Raw genomic sequence first — 21,574 nt, forward strand, 5'->3', positions numbered from 1 at the left:
TTTATGAAAGGTCAAGGGGGAGGGAATATAAGATTAACCCCAGATGTAATTAGCCTAACAAGGTCACATGCAGTTTTCTTTCTCTGTAAACAGAGTCAACAGAAGTCATATGGTCAGTATCCACATATGGACATCCTTGACCACATAGCCATTTTAATTAAATTGACAGGACTGGCATTTCCAAGACCAAGATTTGAACTAACACCTCTGAGCTTGCAGCAGGGTACCTGGTTCAAGCTGTTATCTCCTGTGGAACAAAGACTAAACTGCAGCCTATCTGTTGAGTCATTTTGAGAAAGGAATTAGGTCTTCTGCCATACTTTATCCTCCTCCCTTCTATTAATTATTCAGAGTTTTTTAATCCTTCCACTATCAACCAGGATAGGTCTAACACCTTTCTCTCTACAGGATTTAAGCACCTTACAATTTTAAGTGAAATTTCATCCTGAGTGTTCATTAGTTCACACTAATGAGGCTGAAATAATATAGTAGAAATGGCTTTCACAAACTTACATAGAAGTTACATAAAACACAAGTCAGTGCTTTAACCTACATGATGATTCTTTTTCTGCTTCAGTTCAGCACTCCAACACTTTCTGTTGTTGTTCCTTGTTTAAAGGAGACACCACAATTCCAGTTGCAATGGCAAGTATTCAGTGACACTGCCAACTGGAAAACAGAGAGACAACATTAGATTTCAGAATCTTCCCACCGAGTATTTTTGGAAGAATCCACTTATAAAGGTTATCTTTTATTTGAAGGTCTGATTTCTCCCCAGACCTTCTCCTACCTCAGTCCTCCATCAAAATCTCATAAAAAGGGAAACTCATACATGCTGCAGATTGCAAGAGGCCCTACTTAATCTTTCATGCTACAGCACCTCTCTATTAGATAAGAGGAAGAACAACAGAGAACTGCAATGATGACTCAAGCTGTCTCTACCCAGTCTAGGTGCTCCCAAGACACCCCTGATATGCTGCAGGAAAATCACCCCACAGCTTGGTTGGAAGATGGAGCTGAACATGGGCAGAAATGGCTCCACAACACTTTGATGTAGCATTGCACTGGAAGAACAGCCAGCTGCAGAAGTGTGGTGCACTGTGTAGCCTCCTGTGACACAAAACCAACATCAAAGCCTTTTTAGTGCTGGGGAGACTTTTAGTGAGGATAGAAAACAAGAAGAATACCTTAGGAATGCATCTAGGGAGACATACAGTTCCCTGTAACTTTACTACTTTCTTCCTCTTCCAGCCCTGTCTGTAGCAAAACTTATGTGCTAACATGAATGCATGAAATGGCCTGTGCGCATGTACAACTCTATTTTCCTGTAAAGTATAAATTTTGGATTATATTTTGCAGTAATAATTACTTTGCAAACCACTTCACAGTGAGGATGAATCGTGTTGCAGAAACTGCACAAACTTATATGATTAGTACAATTTAAACTAGCAAGGTTGAAATATATATATACACACTGCACAAACTTACATGCACATACTTCCCCCTGAGCATGCAAATGATATTAGTATACACTATTCAAACAAATTGTGCATACATATTTCTGCTTACAGAACTGAGTTACACAAACTGTAGCAGTCAGCACAGTAAAGATCTTAAACTGTTTTGGGGTCTTGTAATTCAAGTATTAGACAGCAAAATACTTTACAAAAATTAGGAATCCTCAGGAATGGGAATAAGTAAAATTGCAATTCAACTTAAACATTTAGTATTACCTTGAGACTTTAAATAAGATAAAGTTGCATTATCATCTTCTATCACTACCTTTTTTTTTCTTTTCTTTTTTTTTTTTAACATGATGGGCTTTCAAAGCTCTCCTTGCTGGTATTACTTTGGCAATAAATGAAAGAGCAGAGACATTTCTTTGATGCTTCCTATCTTGACCTCCCCACTATAGTGAAGGTGTTCAGTTAATGATGGAACTGAAGGCTTCACTGAGCTAGAATGAGAATAACCCATTTCACCTTATAAAAAACTTAGGTTAATTACTTGGCCCTGTCTGATTTTCTCATTTTCTAGAACTCACTTCCTAGACAGAAAACAGGTGATCTGCCAATCCCCTCTTTGTTTCAGTATCTATAACCCAGCATCATACAACCTGGAGTTTTACACACTTTAAACTAAATCTAAGATTTTATGAACGTATCAAAAATTGCTAGAAAAATAATTTCTTGCACTTTCAGTCAAAACTCATGTGAACAAGTCTAATGTATTCGGACATAACTCTCCTCTCCAAAACTAAAAAAAAAAAAAATAAATTTAAATTCCACACTGAAATGACACTTTTTCCTAAGTGAAACAGACTAATGAGACAGCTTTAACTATACAGAAAAAAAAACAAATTATGAATAATTTATATGAAATAGATTTGAAAGAGTCTTGAGAACACATGTTGCTATGAGAAACAAGATGCACGAAATATTCCGAGGAAAGAATAAAGGATTGTATACAATCTATTCAAACAGTAACACAGATATTTAACAAATATTTTATGTTGATGTCCTCTTATAGTAATTTTATCTACAGAAAATAATTTTTTGCAAATTTCACTGATAGCAAATGCAGATCTCTAACACCTAGAAAACATAAATATAATTTTAGCTATAAAGATAAGTAAAACATTACAATATAATATGATCAACAAAAACAATAACAGTTTTTGTTATAACAATAACAATAGTAATAACGACAATAATAAAAACTTATTGTCTTACTAATGCCAGCATTTTTTTTAATGCCACCTTTATTTTTTTTCTCCGATATTTATTTTCATGTCTACAAATGCAAAGTAATATTAGTACAATATGTGTTTTTGGTCAGAAAAAGTGAAATGAAAATTCTTTAAGTGAGGACTGCCATTTTAAGCCCCTGACAAGGAAAGCCTAACTGAAATCACTGCTCAAAAAAGAAAAAACTTGACCACATCTGCCCTGCTCTTAAATAATTAAATGATGCTGATATGCACTGGGGAAGGAACTGAGCACTGGGGGAGACTTACCCAAAAGCTTTGGGCCTACATCTACCCTGCTCTAATTGTTTCTGTACGCATAGGGAAGAAACACAAATGAACTCTTAACAACTTTACATTCGTGGTGACAACATAGAAGGTGATGGTAACCAAGGTTACACTGCTAATTGGCTTTAAATAGAAGGAAAATCAACAAGATTGGCCTGGGGTGGCATGGCTTCTGAGGCCACTGACAGCTTAGGTTGATCCTGTAAATTACAAAGCAATAAATAGTTAAAACAATTGCCCTGTGGGGCAGCATGCAGCATTGTGCAGAAGGATGTGGAACATGTGCATTACAAGGAACAGTTTCCATAACTTTAACATAAACAGATATTAAGGGACATCATATAATTCATTATACTGGGTGAATAATTCTGCACTTTTTAAAATTACATTTCTCTGTTAAATCTCTCCCACAGTTTCATTCACAGATACACATTGTTTGGTTACTATTAAAGTCACTACTAGATTTCTAATAGCACTGTCTATAGAAAATTTTGTAGGAATAATATTGTGGATTTCCTAGCTGGTTCTGCAGCCTGATTAATAAAATCTACTTAATAGGTATACAAATAAGAAAATAATTCAGATGAAACCAACTCCATATTCTCAGATAACTCTTTTCTTACATCTAGTTTTTGAGTACTAAATTACACAGTTTTTCTATAACAAATTAAAATTAAATTTTAATTACATTTTTAAACATCCCCTCACTCCCTGTCAGATTAAAAATTCAAGGCTTACACTACTAAGGGAAACCTAGATGGACCCTATTTCATAGAATTTTCACCAAGGAATTACATTACCTTGAGGGAAATCAGGCAGCCAAAGACCTCAAACTCAGATAAGGAGATCTTTCTTGTTCTGAAATTAAATTTGGGGGTTTATATAAAGATCATAGATTTAAGGAATCGTTTGGGTTCGATGGGACCTTTAAAGATCATCTAGTGATACATCATACCTACACTATTCAGAACTTTCACATAGTTAGCATAACTTACAGTTAAACCCCAGCTTCTCAGTTTATCATCACTGGAGGAAAACCTGTACTGGTTTTGGCCGGAATGAAGTTAAATTTCATCATAGTAGCTAGGGCTATGTTTTGGATTTTTGCTGGAAAGAGTGTTGATAACACAGGATGATTTCAGTTATTGCTAAGCAAGGCTTACAACAAGGCCTTTTCTGCTCCTCATCCCATCCCACCAGCAAGGAAGCTGGGAGGGAACACAGCCAGGACAGCTGAACCCCACTGACCAAAGGGATAAATCCTACCCTATGGTGTCATGATCAGTATATAAAGCTAAAAGAAGAAGGAGGAGGAAGCAGAAACATTCAGAGTGGTGTTTGCCTTCCCAAGTAACCATTTTGCATGATGGAGCCTGGTTTTCCTGGAGATGGCTGAACACCTGCCTGGCCATGGGCAGCAGTGAATAAATTCCTCATTTTGCTTGCATTTGTGGCTTTTGCCTTGCCTATTAAACTGTCTTTATCTTAACCCATGATTTTTCTCACTTTTCTGCTCTGCTTCTCTTCCCCATTCCACAGAGGGTGAGTGAGAAAGTGGGGAGGGAAATGGTGTAACTGATTTGATCAAACTCTTTAAATATTTTAGTGAGCCAATTTCTTCTGTATTTTTCCTGTGCTGCTGTTCAGTATTCCATTTACCCATGTAATGAAAAAAACTATTTGTTAATGATCATAATCTGCTTCCTACTCCACAAGCTTCCTTCCTTCTTCCACTAAGAGAGAAAAATATTTATTTCCATCAATTGGACTGGGAAGCCTGCCATGTGAAAAAAGGCTGAAAGAACTGGGTTTGTTCAGCCTTGAGAAAGGCAAGCTTAGGGAAGACCTTATCATTATGTTCCAATATTTCAAGGGTGGCTACAAAGAGGTGGCTACTCCCTTTTGACAAGGAGTCACAAGGAAAAGGTAAGAGGTAATGGGTACAAGCTACTCTTGGGGCCACTCAGATGAGATTCAAAAGGAAAATGTTTTGTAAGGAGAACAATGAGCCTTTGAAACAATCTCTGGAAACTTTAAAGATTTGTGTGGACAGAGTGCTGGGCCATCTTGTCTAGACTGTGATTATGCCAAGAAAGGACCAGATGATCCTTGAGATTCCTTCCAACCTATTCTATGATTTAATGAAAAATTAATGAGACTTCTTTGTAATTTTCTTTGCATTTACCTTTGGAAAAGTGGGATTGTGAAATACCCATTTTAGGGATTATTTTTAAATGGAGAGTCTTTTAAAAAACCTTAGTTGAATCAGGTCCACAGAGGAGCTGTGAGAAATGAAAGGTTAATTCAGAAAGAAGGGACTTGAACAGCTCATCAGAAGTGGATTTGTACCCTTAGAACAAATAATTTATTATATATTTTACTTTCTGCTGTTTCATTATATTTGCTTTTCCAGTGCTAAATTCTGTATCTTCACTCAAAACCTAATGGAAAATTTTTCAATACTGAAAGGCAAAGACTACTAATCAAAATCAAAATTGATTTGAAACAAGCTTTCAGATTAAAAATATTCACAAGTAAAATAAGGAATTTCAGTCAACAGCCTGCAAGTTGCAAAGACATTGAAAGTAAAAGTTTATACTGAATATCATTTACTTGAGAAGTGAGGGAAAGTAAAAGCAACGGTTAAAGGAGTAGGAAGTAAAGAAAATGAAAAGGAAAGCTTGGCAGGCATCAAGAGATATTACTGTTTTATTTCCTGTTGAGAAGATTACAATTCTATAGACATTAAGGGACACACAATATCTTCCTCAGCTGTTTATATCTCTGGTTTTCTTACACACTTCATCAACTAAGCAGCAGTCTATATAGCTTCACGCAAACTTATTTTTGAACAAGTTTTAGTATTAATAAGGTTAAAAGATACTAACCTTATGGATTCAACAATCCTGTACTATATTGCCAGTTCATCATTTCTAAATCCCATCTGATATACTGAAATGCTTATCTCTGGAATATCAAACCAAATTAAATGTGGACTAGCAGTCAAGCAGAAATCAAAATATGCAAATTTCCACATATCTCAATTCCTTAATGATACCTCATATTACTAGTAATACCTAAATAGTAAAAGTAATTAAATGTGAAACTAAAATTGTAATAGTAATTAAATGTGGGTATAATGTACATGAAATTTCTCTTTTCATAGAATTACTGCTTTTTAATTTCCCAGAATCACAGAATATGCCAAGTTGGAAGGGATCCACAAGAACCATCAAGTCCAACTCTTAGCCCAGCACAGGACCATCCCCAAGAGTCACACCATGTGCCTGAGAGCACTGTCCAAACACTTCTTGAACTCTGTCAGGCTCGGTGCTGTGACCACTTCCCTGGGGAGCCTGTGCCAGTGCCCAACCACCCTCTAGGTGAAGAACCTTTTTCTAATATGCAACCTGAACCTCCACTGACACAACTTCAGACCATTTCCTTGGGTCCTGTCACTGATCACCATAGAGAAGAGATCAGTGCCTGCCCTCTTCTTCCCCTCAGTAAGAGGGCTCCTCATACAGCTTCCCCTCAAGGCCCTTCACCATCTTTGTTGCCCTCCTCTGGACACTTTCTAAAAGCTGAATATTTTTCTTATATTGTGGTGCCCCAAAACTGCACAATATTCAAGGTGAGGTCACACCAGTGCAGAGCAGAGCAGGACAAACACCTCCCTCAACCAGCTGGTGATACTTTGCCTGATGCCCCCCCCGGACACAGTTGGCCCTCCTGGCTGCCAGGGCACTGCTGACTCATATTGAACTTCCCATTGACCAGGACCCACAGGTCCCTTTCCATAGCACTGCTTTCCAACATCTTATTTTCCAGTCTGTAGGTACATCCAGGCCTGCCCCAGCCCAGGTGCGGAATTTGGCACTTCCTCTTCTTGAACTTTATATGATTGGTGATTGCCCAGTCCTCTAATTTGTTCAGATCACTCTGCAGGGCCTCCCTGTCTTCAAGGGAGTCAACACCTCCCAGTTTTGTGTCATCTGCAAACTATCCCTTCCAGTCCTGTGTCATTGATGAAGATGTTCAAGAGGACAGGGCCCAAGATGGAGCCCTGTGGAAGTCCACTAGTGACAAGATACTAGTCTGATGTCACCCCATTCACTATTACCCTCTGTGCTTGACCTGTGAGCCAATTGCTCACCCACCACATGATGTGTTTATCCAGTTGTGTGCTGGACAGTTTGTCCAGAAGGATCCTGTGAGAGACAGTATCAAAAGCTTTACTGAAATCCAAAAAGATTACAGCAACTGGCTTCCCTTGATCAGCTAGGTGGGTTACCTTGTCATAAAAGGGAATCAGGTTGGATAAGCAGGACTTTTCCCTCATGAAGGCCATGTTGGCTGTGACCAATGACTGTGTTGTCTTTCAGGTGAACCCTTCTCTTAAAGTATTCTAGATTAAGGTGAGCCATACTAACAATCTAGGATATACAGTAAACTACAAAATCTTCCACTTTTAATGCTACCTTTTTGTGTTCTCTTCTGTAGCAGAAACTTACATTCTACATAATTCACCATTGAACGCAATAATTTTGCCACATTAAGTATGGGCTTTTTTTCACCAAAACTTCAACAACTTTCAAGCAGACCACTGTCTCTTTATTTATAATTCTTTGGAATAGCACACTTCATCAGTGGTTAGGAATAATTATTCACCTTTCGGCTTAAATGTCATCCTGGCCATGTTTCAACAATTGGAACTTCCTGATCACTCATGCTTCTTAGGATAGAAAAATATAGTGCCTATTTTACACTTTCTAATCAAATTGGAGCAGGCATATTTAACTGAATATGTTTCAAATAATCAGTCTTGCTTTAGTATGAAAAAGTCAGTTGAATTAAAACAAGTAGACAAGTAAACAATTTTTTTCTCTTAGATGCACGGCAGTTTGAAGCCTTTACATACAAGTATCAGTTCTTACTCACCTGCGGAGGTCTACTGACGCAAGTGGTTTTATTTCAATGAGCAAAAACTGCAGGGTTAAAATTCTTATCAATGAGTAACTTTACTGAATTTCATATGATTCACATTAACTCCACTATGTAAACTGTCAACTTTACATTGCCTGAACATCTACTATCACTAGCTCTGCATGCTATCTCAACCATCACTTGCAACACCATGTTTAAGATACGAAAATAATTTTAAAATCCAGTCATCTAACACAAGTTTAGACATAGTATACTTTGTTCCTGTTACAGCCAGGAACAAAGAGCAAATGAGGTACCTTTAGATATTGTCCATCTGTATTCATCAGGGACCAAATGCCATAGCACTGATTAAAATCACAAAGAATGTAAGTAATCCATATTAGGTCATCTCCTGCTTAAAGACTTTACCATTCACAAAACACCAATATTGATTTATAGACGACATGCAAGTCAGAATGGACCATGCATAACAAAAAAGGTGAAAAAAAAGCAAATGGAAAGAGTAAATATCAAAGGGTTTCACACACTGAGGCAATGCAAGCAATGGCAAACAGGACAATTTTTAAAATAAATTAAATGTAACACCTCTGAAGTTCATCTGAGCATGCCACCATCATGAAATGCAACTTTTCACTCACCAAAGAAGAGTTATGTGAAGCATCACCTGAGACCTCGGGTGTTCTTGTGCTGTTTGGAAGTCTGTGAGGGTTACGAGCTATCGCTTGGCACCAGCCCAACATTTTCTCCTTCCACTTATCCCTTCTCAATTTCTGAAATTCTGAAAATAATTTAGATTCCCTGAAACATTGACACTTTGAAATCATTGTGTGCATGTCTCTGGATGCATGCCTTTAACAACAACTTTTTAAGTTATATCTCAACAAGTTAATAAACATATTTTTAAAATAACATCTGAAGAGTGATACCCTGCAGGTTAGAAAAGAGCTATGCACTTGCAGCACACTTTACATGCATTAATACCATTTCAGTGTCAGCAAATGCAGCGCCTTCTTTCCCTGTTAAATCAAGTTATCACTTTAATTTAAAAAGTGTTATTTTAGAGGGATTTTATTACAAAATAACTGTGAGACTAGCACCATCCTGAAAAACATACAGCATTTGGACACAAAACCCCACATTCCCTGAAATAACTAGAAACAGCCCTAAAGCAGTAGCAAATATTTAGCGCGAATCAACACTGTAAGAACATACAAAAGTGTATTTAAGTCCAGACACACTAGAATACCTGGCTCATCTTGAAGTGTTTCATTAGGATGCGTTGTAAATAGCAAAAAGTAATGTACACACAACAGCAGTAAATGCTATGTGCCAACTGTAAATTGCATGCAAACTTATTTTTTAGTTTGTAACAATAAAAAAATACCTTCTAAATAACACTAACACATTCAGGAAATGCAGCACTACTAAAGTGTGGGTTTAGAGTGTAAGAAGCCTTCATAAACATGTTTAAAAGTTCACAATCTAATTTTTCCCACTTGAAATTGGTAATGGAGGTATTCAGTGCAAAACTTTGCTAATTAATTAAAAAGAATAACTTTGGGCTATTTTATTCTCCACCATGTCTGAAGCAATTTCTAATCTGGTTGTTTATAAAGCTTTTAATTTAAAACTTGTTACTCTGTACCATCATAAGATATAATAAACAAAAAGATTAACCTACCAGATCGAGTGTCTAGTATTCCAAACAGGGTTAGCATTAGGCTGAATAAAACTGGAACATACATACAATAATGCTAAAGACCTTACATGGCACAGAAGCATCTATGTAATGTCACTGAATATTATGCACGTGTAAAGTAGGTTTATTTTTTCTGCAATACATCTCCATGCAGTACACAAAATATGCTTGAGTCTGACAAACTACAGCCCCCTCTTGAATAACAACAGATCTACCATTTCCACACTTGACCATTAATATATAATTTTTGAAGTAGGAAATGCACCAAGCTGTATTCCCCACAGAACCTCATGGAACTGTTAGGAATAACTGGAAATTAGCTTTAGCTTCATTGTACCGGAGGTGGTTAGGTAAGTGAGTCTACAGATGAACTCATAATTTTTCAGTCTCTTGAAATCTTAACATGAGATAAAAAAAGTCATGCTAGGAAAGCAATAGTAACATGAAGACTGCCACACAGCCTGTTGACTGCAGAGTCAAAGCCATTTTTCCATTATAAAATACTTCAGTGTCAACTTAAAAGAACTCAGTCCTCCAGAGCACAAACACAATGCAGGAAAGGCTTCACAATGAAAAATCCAACTAAAGCACCGACTAAACTCATTGTCACCAACTTAGCAGCAGTTAAAATTTCCACTGGATTAGAGCATCCATCATCTTGCAAGCCCTACAAGACTCTTTATTTTCCTTAGTTCTATAAATGCAACTAGACCATTACATACCAAACTTGATGTTTATGAGAGTAAAGAAAGTACCAGTTTGTGCATTTAAATAACCTGTAACCAGATACAAAAAATAAATCCATGTTTTAACTGTTTCTCATTGTATATCCAACATATCATGAAGTACATACAGGTGAAACTGGAGAAAAAGTATCAGGAAAATCATATGCATTCATATGTCCTCCTCTGCAACTTGGAAACATAAGCAATTAATACGGGACAACCAATCAGAATTTTCAGGGTTTTTTGAGCTTCTATGGAAAATCCTAGATAATTTCTGTATCATGTGCTCAAATACTTTTTAACAACTAAGCAAGACTGAAAAACAATGGAGTCTGACTTCTAATAACGTTGGGTTGAGAAAAAAAATCCTTAAAGAATTAAAACCAGAACAAAACCAGAAAATGCATATTTGGATTAAACTTAATAATTTAAGTCTCCTCCAGAAGAATACTAAATAAAGGTTACAGCCAGAGGAATGTATGTATAAGTTTTTGGGTCTTTATTTCTGAAAAGATCACAGACTTCACTGTTCCTCTGAATGCACACTATGTATAAGGTGGCTACACATTCAACTGGTGCATCTCACTACCTCGGAGTCCTATTTACTGCTTTGGTACTTTCCCAAAGAAAGAACAGGAACCTGGGATAAAAAAACAAAGACTTCTAAGGAAGTCTTCACTTTGTTTCAATCTTTATTTAAAAAATACTTCTTTCTAGAACAATGTTCAGATTGTAAACTTCCATTGTCCCAAGTTTGGACAAGCTTTCTACCACTAAAAAAATCCCCAAACCCCAACCCTTAAATGGTCACTCACATACATCCTTCCCCAGAATGCACATAAACATGCTTTTGCAAAGAGAGTAAAAGTAATCTAGTAAACTTAAGTGATTTAAAAGACACTATGTGAATAAACCTTATGCTTCCCAAGTTCCCAGAGCTCTAAGGTGAGTTTGAAAGTCTGCTACACCTACTGATGAGCAGCAGCTCACATGAGTAATTAGCTGAAGCTTCTTTTTGAACCATCACACTCTTGATCACTGACTAAGAGGTAAAGTTTCAGGTCTTCACTGAAGACCCTTTCTAATATTCTATTAGTTCTGATGAATTATTATCTTATTATTATAGGCTTATATTTTAATATAGCTTTAAGTATGAGGCTACTTTCTTTGTTTCTGATTGTCTATCAAATTTTCAAGTAAATATTTAGCAGAAATGAACCTATATTGCTGCATTTTTAAGTGCACAGTGAATTCTTCCAGCAAAGTATTTAGTGTAGAGAAGTAATGCATACTCCATGATTGTAGAGTCATGGAGAACTCACACCTGGGATGGATATAAGCCAATTCAACCTGAGAATACAACTCTTCACATAACATAAAAACATACAACATGTAAAGCAAACTACATAGTTTGAGTTTGATAACAGATGAAGTGAAATAATAGTTTAGTCTAGGGAATATTCTACAAAATGACTGCACAGCTGCATACTACTTAGAACTGATGAAGAACCATAAACCCCAGGCAACAGCTGTGGTTCAATATGACAAAGCTAACTACTTGAAGTCATTAAGTTATGAGTTTCTATACAGTTGACACAGGTATACATAATTTTAGCAATCTTCAGCAGATCCTCTGTAATGTCAGCTGGCAAGGTCTGGACTCTCAAAGCCTTTAAAAAACATGTTTGTTTAGAGCTCCACAGTCTGCTTGAGCCACAGATGTAGTGGAGTGGGTGCCCAAGACCAGTGTGTGCCATCTACCTCAAGCAACAGCCCCCCAAAGATCTGCAAGAAGACCATTCCAAAAAGTGACACAACCATCACCCCTCAGTAAGTGATCAGTCAATCCTTTCTACACTGCCTGTAGCTGTGAAGACAAGGAATCGTCCAATTATAGTTACAGTCCTATTCTGTTCCTCTTGGTGTGCAGAACCTTTTGGAACATTAGCAATTCTTTTTTTGGCCCGAGCAATCAAAATGATGACTACCATTGCAGAGATCATAACTGAAAGGAGGACTTTGCACTTGCTCATACACCTGAAGAACCACCATCACAAATAAACTGCCTGAAAACAATCTACTTGAAGAGTAAACCCAATTATGCACAACTAAATGCCTTTCTGTAGCTGCAAAGACAAAAGAGAGTTGTCATTTAATTTAGCCATGGAGCTCCTTAAAAACATCATCACAGTATCAGCAGCCCTCTCTAAAGCACTAGATATTTTATTATAACCAAGTTTTCTAGAGCTTGCTTCAATTGTATATTTAAGCCTGTAAACTGTTAACTATGGCATGTTCTTAAATTATTACCTACATTATCTAATCAATTTTCAGAAACTACAATGTGGCTCTAATGTGCTGTACCACAATTAACCATATCATTATTTCCAACTAAAGACAGCTTTTGTTGTTTTGTTCTTTTGTTACACTGCTAATATGTATTTTAAGTTGTCCTTAGCCCTTCAAGACTTTGATTCTTTTTTGTCACAACTAAGAATCTAAATTTCACTCATTACTTAAAAGAATTCAATAATTGAAAATAAATCAATTTAAAATGACTGGTACAAAAATTATTTCAGCTAACATTGCTTTGTCTAACCACTTCACAGCTACTATATCCAAAACACAACAAGAATCTTTAAAAGATTTCAAAGAAAATAGTTTTTTGGGTTATTAAAGATTTAAAAAATTGGGTATGTTTGTCCTCATAGTCACACTTTATTTTCTTTTCCTACAAGGAAAAGTATCTCTACTGTAAAGCAGAAGATTTTAAATCACTCAAAGCTCTTTAGAAAAACCACAATAGGGGTTTTTCACCCATGGTAAATTTTTAGCATTTTAATTCTACCATTCTACCATAAAGACTTCCAGAAGAAAATGCTGAAAATTGTATATTTATGGCTACTGATTTAATGTTTAAAAAAAAATCTTTATACATGTAGATACTCACAAATCTGTATTTGCCTATGCAGAGCTTAATTCTACTTTTTCTTTTTTAACTATTTTTATAAGCAACATCCATACCATCCTCAAATATGACTTTGTTTTCTAAAAGCTTCTTGCTGTTAATTTCACAGCTACTCTTCTTGGAAATGCTTTTCTTATTCAAGGTTAAACACCTCCATTGAATTGTCCTCAGACTTTCAAAAAGCAAGGCAAAAGTATGTGCTCCTGGCACGCTCCTGATACAGGTGAGTGATGAAAGGGTGCCTAAACCTTCCCTCAGGACCTCTCCATGTAAATTCCAGATGCATCAGACTCCCAAGTAGAAAGGAGAAAAGCCTTGAAACAAACACAGAGTTGAGAACAAGAACAAAGTACATGTTTTTGCTTTGTGAGTTTGCATATATTTAACCACACATGATTGCCAAGCAGCTTAAATCAAAGCTTCAATCAACAATAAGACACGACTGGTAAATGCACCTGATAAACCATACTCAGCCCTTGGCAGATGAAAACCCTTCAAGGAAGATACAGAAATAGAAGAAAATTTTAACATGCAAAAAATCCACAATAAGCTGAAGTATTAACTAACTCATGAAGTTATGCATGCAGTTATACAAATGTACTTAAGAAGCTACAGTAACTCTTTAATGGACTTTGTTCTGCTTATGTAAAATTAAAAGCCTATTTCACAAAAAAGCCTATTTCCTCATTCTTACGTGGTTTATTTACAGAAGAAGAAGTTTATGTTTATGGTGTAAGATAAAATTCACTTTGAATCAGGTAGAGCTCACTATTGAAATAAAATAGGAAGACAAAGACAGAAAGAGCTATTTTTTTATACCCTATAAAAGTTAGATGTCTGAAAGACATAATTCAACCATTAAACATCCCTGTATTAAAGGGTGGATAGTTAATACTGAATTTAAATTAGTTTTTAAGAAGAAAGAGAAAATCAGATTTCATTGAAATACCAGAAGTACACACACTAAAGTGTGCTAAGAGCATGTTTGGTCCAACAGAAGTATTTCCCCTTTTTCAGAGAAGCATTTTTAACAGAAGTTCTTCTGTCAAATACAAGGATCTGGGCAGTCACAAACCACGTTCCAGTGACAACCCTAAACATAGAAAGCTCATGCTAGTGAGCAGTTCGGATACTGCTCCTATGATAGGTCAGTCATACAGAACCCACACCAGACACTGGCCATCACCACCACAAAGAAAGGCTTATTCTGTTATTTAGATATTACTGCTCTTTGTAACACAATCTGTGACAACTTCATTGCATGACACTGCTACTTTATCTTTGCCAGTCTCTTAAATTTTTTTTACCTCATTTCAGATAGCTTTCAGAATCTCTTTTAGAGTGAGTAACAATACCTGTCATTACCATTAGTCATTTGCCCTCATATTTCATTAGATAATTATATAAAACATCATTGGTTTAATTGGTTTCTGGCTGCACGTAGCTTATGCTTATTTTTAATAAACAGTGTTTGCAAGAAATGCACTCCTGATTAGGGTGACCTAATTGTGGCCTTTCAGTACCTGAAGAGAGCCTACAAGAAAGATGAAGAGGGACTTTTTACAAGGACATAGGGGGACAAGGGAAAGTGGCTTCAAACTGAAGGAGAATAGGTTTAAATCAGCGATTAGAAAGAAACTCTTTACTGTGAGGGTGGTGAGGCACTGGAATAGGTTGCCCAGAGAAACTGTGGACGCCCATCCCTGGAGGTGTTCAGTGTTAGGTTGGATGGAGTGCTGACCAATCCAGTCTAGTGGAAGGTGTTCCTGCACATGGCATCAGGTTTGGAACTAGATGATCTTTAAGGTCCCTTCCAACCCAAATCATTCTATGATGAGTGAGAATTACGGTCATATCCAGCAACACAAACCTGTAGGTATCCTGTGACTGATGAATATCATTAAATAGTTGACTTGAATGCTAGTTGACATAAAATTCAGAATCACCTCTGGAAACAAAGGTGCAGTTATTTTCTTGTTAACAACTACAGACTTGAAATTAGTCAGAAGGTGAAATTTTATATTCTGTTGGAAGGTACTTGTTAGAACATTTATTAAAGTTAAGTTGTATGTATTATAATAAAGAAAATTCTGCTAAATAGTTTGAAGAAGGCTTATGTTGTCATCAAGGATTAACAGGGTATACCATCTAATAAGTTGATAAAAAAATCCAAATGATGATTAATGAAAATTTGTGACAGATGTACTGAAGGCAGAAAATTTTGTTTCCTTTTCAACAAAGATTAAATAAGTCCATTCAATAGTTGTTAACCACTAAACTAACTAAAATATACTGTTGCAATTAACTCTTTTTCATAGCCCCCTCCTTCTGGTATAAATTGTGAAGATCATGACTTAAGATCTGACCTCTGCTAGCAGAAAACCATGACAGATGGTCTATTCAGGGTTTTTCAGGATAAACGGATTTAAGTTATATATAATTACTGGCCTACTGGCCTAATGCTGCAGTTACTGGTAACAGCTTAAATAGCTAGTCCCTTACATAAGTAAAGACTATGTTAACCTAAAATCTAATCATTATGTGAATAAACATTTGAATAGTATTACTTTGATAAATTTTGACCACAAGGTGCAGAAAACAAACACAAAAGTAGGCCTTAGAAGTGAATGAATAGGTACAAAACTATGACTCAAATAGCTAAAATAATGCTTCATTTAAATGGGGTTCTCATTAGGCAATATAATGGTGGCATAATTATTGTAAGCAATTATTCTTGTTGCTCTGGTTGCTGTCAAAAATAAATTAGGAAATACTTGGAGAAATTGAGCATGGAAAATAAAAGCTGAAGGATTATGTACTCCTAGTTTTTATGTTTGTAGTTAGTGAAATAAAAAGAAAAGTTTTGCTGAATAGATAATAAATCTGGAGAGGTGCAAGTAGATTAGGTGAATATCAGTACAGCACTCTAAACTGAGATTAGTGGGATTCTTAAGAGTGTCTTCCAATAGTTTCAAATTAAGCCTTAAAATTTATTTCAACACCAGGTCATAATGGTTTACTAATTATTCTCCATAGAGAAAATTGTGGTTTGCTTCTTTGTGAGATGAAAACAGATGAATGCAGTACATGCAGTTATAACCACAACTCGCACAGCTCTCAGTGAGCTAAGATTCACACAGATCATATGTCTGTCACAGTTCTAATATGCCACTTTTCACAAACCATTTTTAAAAAAATCAAAGATGTAGTATTTGTTGTGTTTGCTAATTAAAGCATAAAATTAGGCACAGCACCAGTTTCCCTCTTTTATTTTAAAAGTAACACTAAGCAAAATATAGGTATCCACCTCTTGCAAATATTTCCAAAGAAACTCAAAGGAAGATGACATTGGCAAGGATACTGACAAAATATAATGTTATCAAACTGAGATCTTGAGTGTACAGCAGAAAAAACCCACAATGCTTGATGGCACAGCATTGCTCCCTGGCTCCCTTTGGTGACTGAGTGAACACAGAAAGATATATAACTCTGCTGTGGCTGTGACGCAGCACCTCAGGCAGCTGAGTCCCATCCTGTGCCATCCAGGTTTGATCTCTGCCTCCTCTGACTTTGCTATCACCCATACTTCTTTCTTCCAGGCTATACGGAATACCAGTGCTGAAACTGAGACAAGAGCAAGCCGCAGAGCACAGCACAAAGGTGACCGTGGCAGCTGAGACACGTGGTCTGGCAGAGCTGTGTAACACTTGCTAGTGCAGTCCTGTACAAAGGTCCTGCTCCAAAAGCTGCTTAGCTGCTGCACTGAAGAGCAGCTCCATGGCTAAGCCATAAGCCTTGCCCTCACAAGAGCTATTGCACAGTGGTATGAGACCTCCTTAGGCAGTCACATGACACTTCAGATAAGCTCAGTGCAAGTTCTGTAGTGTCATTTAATGAGGTATCTTCACGTACTGTGCCCGTGACCCGCAACACCTGAATACCCCATATTTTCCATTTATTTGCCCTGTCTACAGATGGGGCATAACAGAGACAAGCCTTAGCTTTCCAAACATAACTTATACCATTGATGACAATGCAATTGCAATGCATAGTCCAAAGGCCATCAAAAGAGACTGCAATTTTTCCAGTTTTCTGAAAATTTCTCCCTTTTCATTTATCAACTCTGGCTTCTTCTGCCTTCAGCACTAATCTATGTATCCTTTTTGTTTCAATCACTAAAATATATAGCATTTCTCCAATATAAAATAGTCTCTTGAGCTGCTACATAGGCTATGCCTCTTTAGCTTCCCAGTTCCTTGAAGTTCAAATTTAATTTATTTAGACATTTATACGCTTTGCTATGAGTTCACTGAAGGGGTTTTACAACAGTCAATTTAGATATTTTTATTTCTTTAAGGTTCTATTAAGGTTTGTACTACTTTGACATTTTTAGCTCTCTGTTATATCATTTATTTTCATATATATACATCTCTAATCTTTACTTGTTTGAAGTAAACAAGAAAGCAACCTTCCATTCTAGCAGTAGGTTATTATCTTCAGAAAAATATATTTAAGAAGAAATGTTTGTTCAAAAAGTTAATAAATAAGAATTTCACCAATAAAATTCTGGCAAGATGGTCGAACCAAGGCACTTATAAAATTAAGTAAACACTCAGAAAAGCACATCTACAAAAATCATATAACTTAAACAAATAATTTTGACTACAATATCAGGGGACCTGTCTAAAATTTTGAAATATATGCCATGCGACAAGTCTCAACAAGCTAACTGGAGTAAGTTTCCCAAAGCCATTCCATTCTCTTCCTCAAATGCATGAGTGGATTGAGAACACACTTGCAAGTACTAGCTGAACAGATAAGATTTTATTAAGGACTCTTTCTCTATATATAGCTCCACAGAAAACAATCTTGCCCCAGGAAACACAAAATAATGGAAAACAGATGAATGCAAAAGCACATGTAGGTAGTTGGCCTATATTCAACTTTAACACTTACTTAGAAAGCTAAGCAGAGAAAAACTAACTTTGAAAGTAAAAGCTGTATTTAACCATAGGTCAGCCACCCACAAAACTAAGAAGCATTTCAAGAAGTTCTTGAGGGGAAAAGAAATGTGCTGGTGAAAATAATTACATACAGACTGGTTTGTTGTTGCTACTGAAGTACTTATTTTAAAAGACTCCAAGCACAAAATGAAGAGCACAACCCCTCTCTCAGCTTAGGCAATCTCTGGGCTATAGCGAATCTAGGTCAGACCCCTGATAATTGGGTGGAAGTGGTAGGAATAAGCGAAAGACAAATAGCAAAGTGCAAACAAGACACTCAAACAGTTGGGTCAAACACGCTCATCTGATCTGAAAAATGGGAAAATGAAATGTGCAGAGAGCACACAATAACACAAGGCAGCTTAGGAATCTTCTAGCCCAACATGCAAGTGGTCTCTGGGCACTTTTTAGTTGCTGAACTTCCTTGTTTAAGGACTCAATCCACTGTGCAAATCTTTACAGTCAGGTTAAGCAGCGAAGGACAGTCTGTAAACCTCATGTTCATGCTGAAGCTCATATTCACATTTTGAAGCATCGGGACATCCCCAGACCAACAGTGGAGATGCACCACTATGTTTACAATGACAATCCATTTACCTATGCCAACACAAAGTACTATGACATGGTGTCGTCAGGACAGGGCAGACAGACTACTCTCAGATACAGAACATATTGATTCCCTGAACATATATTTATTTAAGTCTTCATTGACTTGGAACTCAAGTTTGAGTGAAGAATTACCAGTTGTTGTTAATACAGACTAACATTATGCATTTTTTATGACTTATGTTTCCTGCACTGTAATAAAAACTATATTTGCATTAAAAATATAACTCCAGCTAATATCTAAGATCACAACATTGAGTAAAACATAGTTTCTATTTTTGCTTCTTTTTAAAAATTACATTTAAATGTAAGTTCCATCATAAGACAGAAAGAAATGCATCTTTCTATTATCAACTATGCAAAATTTCATCCCAGAAAGTTTTTTTCCCACCAAGTAAAAAGCCTACGAGTGGCAGTGTAGAATGAAGGTGCCAGCTCAAAATCGCTTTTCAGTAGAGCAGTAGCTTTACTACAGAAGGATTTCCAGTTTTACAGAAAGAACCATACAGTCCTTAAATTTACAGGAGTATCAAAGAAGTTTTGGAATAGAAACAATACTGGGAATTAAAATACATTTTGCTTCATGTTAGCTCAGTACAAGTATGAAGAGGCACGTTATCAAAAGTGCGAAAATTATACATTCTTTTTTCACTTGCCACTGAAGTGCTCCCATGTTGCAGTACTATAATGTACATTTTTCACATTCAGAGACTGGTAAATAATAAAAATATACAGAGAAGAAAAAGGTGGACCCTTTAAACAGTATGGGAAGTTACTAATTTGGGTTTTCTTTAGTAGCTACCACAGTCATGTCAGGGGATGCTGTATAAATACATCTGTGTTAAAACAACACTCTATAGACAGCCACTAATCAGTTCAGACAGTTTGTCAGGTCAGCAGGAAGCTATCACAGGCTTATAGTAAAGTAATTAATATATAGGAGTGGGAATTTTGGGTTCCAAAATTTCAATATTTTTTTTCAAGACAAAGAGCTAACAGGAAACAATCAGCAGCAATCCCAGCATAGCATCAATTTAAACTCTGTGTTAAGAGTTTAGACTCACTATTCAGTCTGTCTTTGTACAGAATAATTCGTTTGCCACCTTCATTCATCAAGCTGTAGGTAAATATCTCATATATTATTCTGGAAATGAAGCAGCAGGTCAATCTTCCGATTTGTGTCAATTAGTCAAAACCAAACCAAGACTCCTTGGTAGGTGACAAGCAAGATAGGTAGACTCTTATTCTGTGCCCTACTTATTGCTTGAAGGAAGTCATTGAAGCTGACAAATCAAATAATAAGTTGAGAAAAGCATCAAAATTATAACAGCTTGTTATATGTGCACGGTAACTCCATTAGTTCCAGGGTCACACGCTGCTTTTTCTTGCATTACTTCATAGATGCAGTGGAAAATAATCACTTAGAGAGAAGAAAAAAACCCCAGAACATGAAACCATGTTTATTGTACTTCCCAGGTCCTTCTTCAAAACATGAATTTTTATTTCCTCATAGGTTTCACTGTAACATTAATTAACACATAGAAAACTCTGCATTATGCGTATGTCACTCACCATACAGGTTACAAATTACTTGTGCCTCTGATGCAGTCACAGAGTTAGTGACAGAGACAGCCTGGCTCCAAACACCTACTTTTGCTGATGTATGATATAACCACAGACATATGGGTTAAAGCAGTTTAGGTGTAAAATGGTTATTAACTAAGTCCACATACAAGCTGACTTCTGAAAAGGTGTAGGAGCATTTACCTCCTCAGGAACCACAGCCTGTGAAGGCTTGTTAGCAAAGCCACAGCATGAACATGAGAAGACAGCTGGGGCCACGCTGTGCCTGAGCAAAACATATCTGACACTTGAGGCACCAGAAGATTTTGTGAAAGGATGCACAATCATTCCTATAGAAATCAGGTTGAGTGAAGATGAGGTTACTAGTTCTCTGCAGGTCAAATTCTGTTATGCCCTGGAGACATACTATCTGGGTTTTTATTCCAGTGAGAAACTGATTGCTACTTGTCTGTGTTAACATAAATTAATTTTACAACTTCACAAATATCATTTAGGTGACAGTTTGGAATTAAGCTTCTCTTATTGTTCTGATTCCTGTGAAATATAGGTGCCTACCACTTTCCATTCCTTTATGCCTTTTAAAGACAAAATGCTTCTAATAATCACTTTTCCAGGATTTATGCAATGAGCAACCTTTACCGGGACTGGATGGAGTGAGAATTAGGAAGGAAAATTTCCTCCCCCAAGCATTCTCCCTCTTTCGTTCTTTAACTGGAAAAAATTATATTGACATTTATTCTTTTATGACTTTTTCACTAATGTTAAGCATTCGTTTTAAACTTGTGACATCCATAAACTTTGTGAGGTCTTTCATAGATATGCAGTTTTGTTTTTCATCTCTGCAACACGAGGTATTTTGTAGTACAAGTAGAGAGAATAAAAACTGCCTCATAATAACATTCATATCTTTCCAATCCTACCATAATCAGAGGGTAAAGCAGTCCTATATATAATTTACAGAGTCTAAAGGGGGTCAGTAGACTTGCAGTTTTATGTGCCCAACAGCTT

At 36.4% G+C, this 21,574-nt stretch overlaps 1 protein-coding gene across 6 annotated transcripts in view; it reads right to left on the reverse strand.

The window, feature by feature from the left end:
• MARCH1 (membrane associated ring-CH-type finger 1) overlaps window positions 1-21,574 on the reverse strand; it is a 230,483-nt gene that overhangs the window by 83,925 nt on the left and 124,984 nt on the right. For 3 of the 6 annotated variants that reach the window (XM_017806015.1, XM_017806009.1, XM_017806010.1), the window contains exon 3: window positions 8,620-8,759. The exons of 2 other annotated variants lie outside the window; for them this stretch is intronic. In XM_017806015.1, coding sequence (XP_017661504.1) covers window positions 8,620-8,721 — 102 coding nt within the window. In that variant the 5' untranslated portion in view covers window positions 8,722-8,759. Of the gene's footprint in view, window positions 1-8,619; window positions 8,760-11,795; window positions 11,807-21,574 lie in introns of those variants that run through there. One more of the 6 variants, XM_017806012.1, reaches the window with a different exon arrangement.

This window comes from Lepidothrix coronata, unplaced genomic scaffold, assembly GCF_001604755.1.
Source record: "Lepidothrix coronata isolate B3197 unplaced genomic scaffold, Lepidothrix_coronata-1.0 Scaffold13, whole genome shotgun sequence".
Classification (NCBI taxonomy): Eukaryota; Metazoa; Chordata; class Aves; order Passeriformes; family Pipridae; genus Lepidothrix; species Lepidothrix coronata.